Raw genomic sequence first — 9,679 nt, 5'->3', positions numbered from 1 at the left:
ACAATGTCGTTCCTATTTAAATGGAATGGCGTTGTTCTAGTTAGTTTGTTAAAATCATCATAAATGCAAAACGATGTTTTGCATCTAGAGTTTTTAGAAAAAAAAATAATTGGAAGTCAGAGGCACACCAGTCTTCGATTTTGACTCTGACTCCGCTTACGGAATTGGAATTACTCCTATTCTGATTCTTATTTCCGAACACTCTGATTTCGTCAGAGTTTAAATCAGAGCAAGTATCTATCGGGATCGGAACCTTTGGAAATTTGCACACCCCTAGTTCCTACTGAAAAAACTTGCATGTGATAGGAATGCATCTCATATTAATGTTCCAACATATCCGATATTCGATTTAGCAGTCTAGCTCGTTCCTAATCTCTTCCTCTGTTGGATGATCCTTCCTTGTGACCACTCGGTGTTCACTTTCCTCATGAAACTCTCAATCGCACCATAGTTAAATCCTAAAACATAATCCAAGCCTATTACATGCTATCCCATCTGACCATCCTAAGCACAGTTCAAACTTAACACTAGCATTCTCAACCTATCATACTAAATCAATTCCTAATTTTTGATACTATCCTATACTTCTAAGAGTTGTCCAGAGTCCCTCATGAAGCACACACTCTAATACCAAGTTGTGGAGTTGTGGCATCCCATCCTTCATGAAAGACTAGGTGAGGCTCTGTAGTGCCAAGAATGCTGGTTGATCGGTCAATACCCTAGAGGAAATTTAGGCATGTAGTAATCTAGAGGGAAGTACACATGTAAAATATTTTATTTATGATATCATAGCAAAATTTAATAGAACATGTTGCAATAACAACATTATCATTTTAATACCAAAATGCTAAACTTCATGAAAAAGGAGATTCTTGCCCTTCATTAACCTCAACATTACATCATCTAGAGTACATAAAGTTAGTCACCGTAAATGACAAACTAATTACAAATGAGCTCTAGGCTCAGTGTTGTACATCTTACAGAAGGCACAAGATAGCTTGGGGGAGTACTAGTGCTAAGACGGATCGTAATCTCCATAATCAGAGCTCGGGAAAGATTGACTCTTCTTACTCAGGTCTCATGTCAAGGTTTGTACATGCATAAAAGTTTATGGTCCTAATAACTAAACCATAGATAGGTTGGGTAGCTATGACAATACTGCTGATGAGAGATAATCCTAATGAATATGTTATGAAAATTTTTCATATAAATACTGGAATAACACGTATATGCATGGAGAGGAATCACACTCAGTCTTACAGCAACGTGCATCCACAAAACCTGGTGAGGGATCACCCTCTTAGTGAAAACACACACACACACACACACACACATATATATATATATATAAATAGGCATAGTGAGGAATCATCCTCTCAGGACATTTCCATCTCTTTATGAAAAATAGATAAAACACATTAGTAATATTATGATAATAAGTGACCCATATCCATAGAAGTAGAAAACCTATAAAAACTAGTATTTAGCCTTTTTCAACCAAGTAGCATTCTTGCACCACATAGTTGGTCATCACATAGATATTTTCTCATAGGCTTTCTCATAGGCATTTATCCGCCATACAAGCACACACGCACATAGATACTTGTTGCACCGAGGATGCTACTCTACCTGGTCAATCAACTCGAAGACACCAACACGTGATATGTTAGGGGATCCCACATCCTAAGTATCAGGTGAGGCCAAATATGACTTCGTTCCCCCCCTCCCCACGAGACAATTTCCTTCTCATGTGATATACGTGGTAACGTTTCACGCAATGGTCCTGGGGAATTCTACATCCCATTCCAGGAATAGAGTCTCACGCTAACTACTCACACACACACACTGATATCCAGGGTTCCTACATAGGGTCTTAGCACCAAGTATGGCAAAAAATTAAAATATTGAAAACATTTGAAACATTGAAAACAACGAGTAAATGAAGATAAAAACATAATGCTTACAATATTTATTCATGCTTGTAGAATGTGGGAGAAGTTGCAGAAATAATGCAAATACTGCAATACTTTTTACCCCCAACGTTCACCCCACATTATCCAATACCTTCTTAGAAGCTAACCTACCTTCTTATGTCGAAAGCTCTCTTGTTGCCTCTCTACTCCTCGCTTGCCGCAATAATCATCTTCTTGAGCTCCTTAGCAAGTAAGTCTCAAAAGTGAGATCTGGTCCCACATCTAGGTCCCTTAAATAGAGTGGGATTGTCAGATGTTCTTTCTGACGTATCTTTGGCTTCAGGTATGCTTGGATATGAGTCCATCATCCTTGCCTTGTTATATTGCAGGATGACAAAGACAAGTGACTAGGGTATGGTCCTCACACCCCCACGGTCTACCAACTTATCAGTCCTTCCTTGAATGAGGGTTCTACATGTGGTATTGAGCCATACTTCTGAGTCATGATGACTCGACTTGTTGCGATGAGACGACTTGTCGTGTCTTCACTTTTCATTGCAAAGCCACTTTAAATGTGACCTTTCAGATGAAGTATGGGCTTCTGCATACGGTGTTGACACTTTTCTGAGCCCTTCCATGTTATCTCAGAAAGTTCCGGTGTCTGGTTTGAGTCAATCCTTGATTGTTGCTCATCTTGGACAAGTAATCCTATCTCACATTGGATAGGTAGCTCGTATCTAACCTGAGCTCACCAATCTCTTTTGCTCCTAGTTCATGTCCTCACAATAGGCAACATTTTTAGCTCGATAGCCATAGTTGAGACACTCATCTCCATCTCGCTCTGGGACATGTCAACTGGCCTCTCACAAGGTGCTTGCTCATCCAGATGTTGGACAAGCTACACTCTATGTCTCCCGCTACTGATTCCTTAGAACATTGGAGTGTTTCTCATTTTCTCATTTTCTTCCACTCTAAGAATGGATTGTCGTCTTTCACATTAGGTGGGCCCAGTTGGTGGTCTGGGTTTGCACAACCCTGCCATAGGAGTAAACATGGCCTATGTTCTGTTATGATGCTATTTCAGTTATGCTAATGCCAAAAGTCTTTTGTCTATAATATTATTGTGATGAATGCTCTTGAAATGTCACTGTTATTCTTTAGACTGTTTTGTTATGCATTCTATAATTAGGTCATATTTGCACACAAGTATAGGTTTATTGCTTACTAAGTTGTTGATGATTGACTTGTTTATCTCCACTATTTTAAGATGACTTTGATTGTTGTAACTGTTGAAATAGAAGGCACATGTCAGAATTAGAGGAGAAATGTGCAATAAGTGTCAGGTGACATAAGACAATTTGTGAGATTTTAAAGAATATTTATTAGTGTTGAGTTATTTTCTTTGATTGTTGATATAATTGATGTTGAAGGATTTTTCTTTTTTTATTGAAATTCTTGTTATTGTGGATTTTAGGTTAAAAGATTTCACCCCTCAGTACGAGGAGTGACATCTTCATTTAAAAGCTTGAGAACATCAAGAAGTAGGAACCATCCTAACATCAAATTGGTGGAGAGGAGTTTGTAAGTAGAGCAAAATATCCTAAAGGAAACACCAAGGCCAAAAGTCTTGGAAAAATCGTAATAGCTAGTCACGTAGATGTAAGCTTAGATGGATGAAGTCATGGAGGTTGTACAGGGAAAGGCCTCAACTTGCATAGACAACTTTTTTGGAAGACATGTTCGGCCGTTTTCTCCCCAACCTAATGAGATTATGTGCAAGGCTAGGAATAATTCCTTGAAAGCCTCCACGTGAATGTAGTTCAAGAGATTGAAGCTAAGATCAATCAACTCTTTTACAAATTTGATAAAGTAATTTGCAACAGTACAATTTGTAGAAGAATGGAGACAATACGTACATGAATGAATCTCTTAAATGTTACGCAAAGTAAATGAGAAAACCCCTTAGGGATTAACATATCTCAATTTAAACAGAGAAAACGTCTGAAAGATGATAACTATATATGAAAAAGTCATTTTATCAACAATTATTGTAGGATTATGGCTCAATAGTTCATGATCATCCCTCAAAGGAGATCAACATTAATTGACATGGACAAACTCATTTCAGCGTTTAGATTTTCTTTCAACCCAAAGTAAAAAACATAATATACATGAATCATGTTTATATTTTTATGTATATATAATCATGTTTGCTATGTTTTGAGAATAAAGATAAAATTTAACTAAAAATAGAGACAATTAAAGGCTAAAGGAAGTATATATATATATCTCTCTCTCTCTCTCTCTCTCTCTCTCTCTCTCTCTCTCTCTCTCTCTCTCTCTCTCTCTCTCTCTCTCTCTCTCTCTCTCTCTCTCTATATATATATATATATATATATTATTGTTATAGGTTGTATAAATACATGATCAGATCCCTCAATAATTTTAAAAGCTGGTAAATATATTTTTTAAAAGTATATATATCAAAATGACGAATACATTTCCTCATAATTTAAAAATATATTGTCAAATGATAAAAGGAGTAAGTAACCAAATTTTAATAGCTACCACTCATGAAGTATTTTTTTTTTAACATAATTCATGGTCGAACGTACGTAATGTCTTCATTGTTCAACCGAAAATCTGGGGCAAAACCAAATCGTCCCAAAAAAAAAAAATTCCGTTTAAATGCTATCAAACGGTTTTACTCAATTTTATACTAAAAATATATTTTTTGGGACGAAATTGAAATTTTTGTCCCAAAATATCTTTTGGGACACTGATATTGGGACAATTTTTTTTTTTTTTTTTGTCCCAAAATGTATTTTGGAATGCAATCACAATTTATTAGGATGAAAATTTTCATCCCAAAAAACTTCTTCTTTGTAATGAAATTTACATTCAAAATTATTTAACTTACATTTAAATGTGAGTTTTGATATTTTCCCTGTCAAAGAAAAATGCATAAAAGATCAATTATATAGTTCAAATTCTTCCTAAATTGTGCCATAAATTTATAAAGATGATAATAATAATTGTTTTCAAAATTGATAGAATTTAAAAAAAAAAAAAAAATCAGAGCAGATAATTTCTTTTTTCCTCCTAGCGATGTGTTAATTCTATTCAAATACGTATTTAATTAAGTTTTATGCCATAATTGAGGTTTTTCCTTTGGTTCATCATGTAAATCCAGATTTTATAATTTTTATTTATTATGTTGTATATACGTTTAAACTAATTTTGAATATTATAATATGACTTTTTAAAATAAATAACTACTTTCTTATTAACAAAAATTTTATATACAGTCACTTTTCATACTCTTTTTTGTACACTCCACTAATATAATTGGTTGTGTATTAAAAAATAATTGATCTAGCCAATCATATCAATGGAGTGTAAAGAAAATACATAAAACTGACTGTATTTAGTATTATTCTCTTATAAATTATTTGCTAATCTATATTGAGAAAGAATGTGATGATAATTAACTCCATTTATTTGTTAAAAAAACATTAATTGAGATCAATTGACATGTCAAATACTTTTATTTTTTATTTTACATTCAAACTTAAAACTTTCTATATACTTAATTCTGCACGTACGTTTTTAAATATTTTTTTTTTAATTTTTATTATATATAAAGTTTTATATATATCTTAGGATCGACCACCCTCTACATTAATCCTTCCTTCGTCCCTACTCACAATGATATTGTTCCCGCATTCTTATATGCCATGCATGCATCTGAAAAAGAGGGAGACCAAATATATATGTAACATGCATATTTCTGACGTAGATCGATGAGAGACGTTGACGTTAACAAACCCTAGCTAGCTAGCTCCTGTCCTTTTTTTAGTTTCTTTTTAACCTCTTCTTAATCCGTAGCAGTCATAAAGTCATCCTTTTGTACCGGCCTCGACATCCATCAGTAGGCCCCTCTACAACTTTATCCATAGCCATTGCAAAGTCTACACGTCCTTCCCAATTTATTTTTTATGTTCCCTCCATCTCAATCTCAATCTCATCTCGTTTCCATCTCAATACCCAAATTACAAACGAGTCGATAGAGTGCAAAAAGGGTTTTGGTGGCAGGAAATTTGTTTCATTGAGTTGCTATATACATAATTAAGTCCACATGACCTGTGGTCTCTTCCGGCCAACACATTAATTGAGAACTATATCTTTAAATATATTTGAATAATTTGGTCTATATTATAAAATATATAAATACCACGTAATCGTTCTGAAAAATAATAAGATTTAATATTATTACATATTTTATAATTATAAATATTATTTCTCATACTATAAGAAAAATAGACAATTACAATCAATTAATAGTAACGAAAAGACTATTAACGACTAATTTTTGGTCGTTAATAGTCTTTTTATTACTATTAATTAGTCGCAATTATCCGTTTTTCTTGTAGTCAACATATTAATATACTTATCCGATCCGTGCGTGCATCCTTTTTATATTTTAATTATCAAATAAGATTTAATACAGCGAGATTCGCATGCATGTGGTTAATTATAAATGTCTGTGTGCGCTGAGACAAAATCTTGGTAGCTGCTAGCTTTCAGTTAACAAGCAAACTGCTGCTAAATTCAAAGTTGATTAACATTTCAAGCTGATCGAGTACTAATAGTACTGATCATCATCATCTAGTCCTATATTTAATTATACACTGATCAGAGAATTAGACACTAACAAGATAGATAGCTTGAGAAGAGGGGAATTAAAGTCATGATCATGATTACATTAGAGATTGTCAATATCTACAAAATACTAAATTAAAGAGCTGCATCCTGCATCATTAACTATATATACTACATATACTGGCTGATCCAATCCATGCCTGCATGAGCATAATAGAATGTTGCGGTGTTAAAAATATCGGTGTATGTATCCATGATCTCAAACTCCCCAAGAAATGGTTGGCCGGCTACGGCCATGGTGTCCACCGACGGTGATGAACTCGTGCTGTTACTCGGAACCGTCTCGGCCGGTAATTGGGAGAGCCGCTGAATCTCTTTATCCGCCTCCGACAACCGTTCCTTCAGCTTCAACACCTGCAACAAATTTAAATGGGAATCTAATTTTATGATATTTATATATGGGATTAATTGTGTCATGATCTGTGAGAGGAATCTGGCAAGTGATAAAATAAAAAATAAAATAAAATAATTTAAATAAATAAATATTCTGTAATCGATCACGTGGTGAGTGGGCTGTGGGGAAGGCCCAACACCGAGCTGCCACCTTAAACAACAGGGTACGGACAACATCGGATGTTGCAACTTTTTTCGTTGTCTCGTGAGGTGGAGTACTTATGCTGTTCTCCTGATCTTATCTGTATTTTCTTGGTTGATTTTTCAAAAGCCTAACTCACAAAGCTGGGGGGCATGGCTTTCTTCGAGCCAAGAGCTCATGCATGTTCTTATACAGTGGGTCATCGTTCTTTTCTATTTTTTTTTTTTTTCAGTGGATGTGGTCGGCAATGGCTCCGCTGAGTTTCATTTAATTTTCTGCTCTTTTTCTTCTGGAATTACAGAATACGTCGAAGAAGTAAACAATTTCGTCCTAAATTTCCGTTGCTCAGAAGAGCAAGGGATACTCATAGCCTTTGTTTGGATACAATGAAACAAGAAGGGGAAAAGAAAAAAAAAAAATCAACGAACTATTTTTGTTTGCTTCCGGCCTCACCTTGTTTTGGACTTTTAAGGAGATATATAATTATAACTAGTACAAACCCGAACTAAGCTTGCAAATGGTTTGACGACGCTCAAGTTTTGCATTCTAAACACACTCGAAAACAGGTCAAAGAAAGAAAAAGAAAACGAACTTCGAAATCCTTTTTCTTCTTCTTCTTCGTTTTTTCTCGAAAACCAAACAGTGTCCCTGATCTTGTAAATGGTTTGAGCAAGGTTGTTTTGCACACTTCACAAACTCAAAAACAAAGAAAATATATATATTAATTGCTTCAAATTCAGTTTGTGATCTTCCTTTTCTACTAAGCCATACGGGATACGTAATTTATAAACTAAAGCCTAGAAATGAGTAATAAAAAGCAGATACGCACAGACACAGAGAGAGAGAGAGAGAGAGAGAGAGAGAGAGAGAGAGAGAGAGAGAGAGAGAGAGAGAGAGAGAGAGAGAGAGAGAGAGAGAGAGAGAGAGAGAGAGAGAGACCTCAGACTCGAGCTGGCATTTCTCAAAAATCGTGCTTTCGTGTTCTTTCTTCAAAGCAGAGTACTCTTCCTCAAGTTTCTTGTTCTTCCAGCGTGCCCTACGGTTCTGAAACCAAACGGCAACTTGACGAGGCTCAAGACCCAGTTCAGAAGCAAGCCTGTCCTTTCTCTCCGACTCCAACTTATGTTCATTTCCAAAGTAAACCTCAAGAAGATTCACTTGCTTCTCACTCAGCTTCCTCTTCTTCGCTCCTCCGTCGCCGGCGTCTCCTCCTTTACTCTTCTTCCGGCGTCGTCGAATTGGTTTTGACGTCTGATCACCTGTAAATTATTCAATATGCATATATATAGACATATATAAACTAATTAACATAAACCAGCATAAAGAAATATGGATGTCCTGAGCTAAATTCAGTGAGAAACAAACCTTGTTGGGTTACCATTTGGGTGTATGCATCAGAGTAGCATGATTGAGAGAAGTGGACCATATGATCATCCTCACGGTTCATGTTTGCTGGCATCCTCTCTCTCTCTCTTTGTCTCTCTCTCTCCCCTTTTCTTTCTCTGGCTAACTCAAAAAATGAGTTTTTTTTTTCTCTTTCTTGTTCTTGATGATCAGACCCAAATGGCCAATACTGTTTGTTCCATGAAATGATGAATGTCTTAGGAGCGACGACACACCATATTTATAAGCGAGGTGGTCTTATCTATTGCTAGCTACCCAACTTTTGCGTCCCATTTAGAACTTCTTTTAATTACCAAAATGTCCTTTCTTTTTTGTAGAATACTATATGGAATATGGCCCTTGTTTTCCATACTCTACATTTGTGTCAAAAAATATATATATAATGTAATAGTACTACTTCCTTCCGGCCTTCATTCACAGTTTGTGACTTTTATTTATCAAAGTACTTATATATATATATATATATACACAAAATGCAACCAAATGGGGAAAAAAGAAAGCATGCGCTAGGAGCCAAAAAAGGAACAAACAAAAAAAAAAAACTTAGTAGTACATGTACAATATATGAGTGTATATATATATATATTTAAACCATCTGATGTCTTTATTTTTGTTGTTTTTCAAAAAACTTCATGGTTCCAAATTATTAATCTGTTCGGAGAAAGCCAGGGGAGACATGCATGGAGGTCCATGCAAGACATGCATAAAGAGATGATCATTACTAAATTGTTATAAACGTAAACACCAATTAAGGTAAACAATTCGAACATTCCGGCCGGATACCATCAGATCATCAAATAGAAATGGTCCTAATTATTAAGGGACACTGATTACTTAATAGTTGATCATCTAGATTGGGGGGCCTGGAGTCTGGACATTGGAGTAGTACTCTGCAAACACACACAAATGTTGCCTAGCCCCGGAGAGTATGTGTGGGTTTAGATCAACTTTCCTGATTAGGTAATTAAGTAAGAAGGAAAGGGTCATTATGGTATGAACCCAGACGTCTAGCTAGCTAGCTAGATGGATATATATATATATAGCTAGAACTACAAGAATCACTATCACAAACTTGTTAGCAAATATTGGATATATATTTATATGG

The 9,679-nt window shown here is 35.2% G+C and overlaps 1 protein-coding gene across 2 annotated transcripts; it reads right to left on the bottom strand.

Annotated features, from left to right (window-relative positions):
* Nucleotides 1–6,500: 6,500 nt before the first annotated feature.
* LOC122280702 (homeobox-leucine zipper protein ATHB-21-like) lies at nucleotides 6,501–8,774 on the bottom strand. 2 transcript variants are annotated; one of them, XM_043091683.1, is made up of 3 exons: nucleotides 8,536–8,774; nucleotides 8,110–8,438; nucleotides 6,501–6,989 (listed from the first exon to the last, which is right to left on the bottom strand). In XM_043091683.1, the coding sequence occupies exons 1-3, from the start codon at nucleotides 8,627–8,629 to the stop codon at nucleotides 6,747–6,749; spliced, it is 666 nt and encodes a 221-aa protein (XP_042947617.1). In that variant the 5' UTR covers nucleotides 8,630–8,774; the 3' UTR covers nucleotides 6,501–6,746. The 2 variants fall into 2 exon arrangements, with proteins under 2 accessions (XP_042947617.1, XP_042947618.1); XM_043091684.1 differs by having other exon boundaries at nucleotides 8,110–8,429; nucleotides 8,536–8,773.
* Between the last annotated feature and the right edge of the window lie 905 nt (nucleotides 8,775–9,679).

This window comes from Carya illinoinensis, chromosome 11, assembly GCF_018687715.1.
Source record: "Carya illinoinensis cultivar Pawnee chromosome 11, C.illinoinensisPawnee_v1, whole genome shotgun sequence".
Classification (NCBI taxonomy): Eukaryota; Viridiplantae; Streptophyta; class Magnoliopsida; order Fagales; family Juglandaceae; genus Carya; species Carya illinoinensis.
This window is presented reverse-complemented; position numbering and strand designations above follow the sequence as displayed.

Bases quoted from the DNA above. Each gene is read 5' to 3' on its own strand.
- LOC122280702 (XM_043091683.1), bottom strand. From the start codon at position 8,629: ATGCCAGCAAACATGAACCGTGAGGATGATCATATGGTCCACTTCTCT. The intron at 8,439-8,535 runs GTTTGTTTCTCA...TGCATATTGAAT, and splicing joins CCAAATGGTAACCCAACAAG to AATTTACAGGTGATCAGACG. The intron at 6,990-8,109 runs GTCTCTCTCTCT...AATTTGTTGCAG, and splicing joins AATGCCAGCTCGAGTCTGAG to GTGTTGAAGCTGAAGGAACG.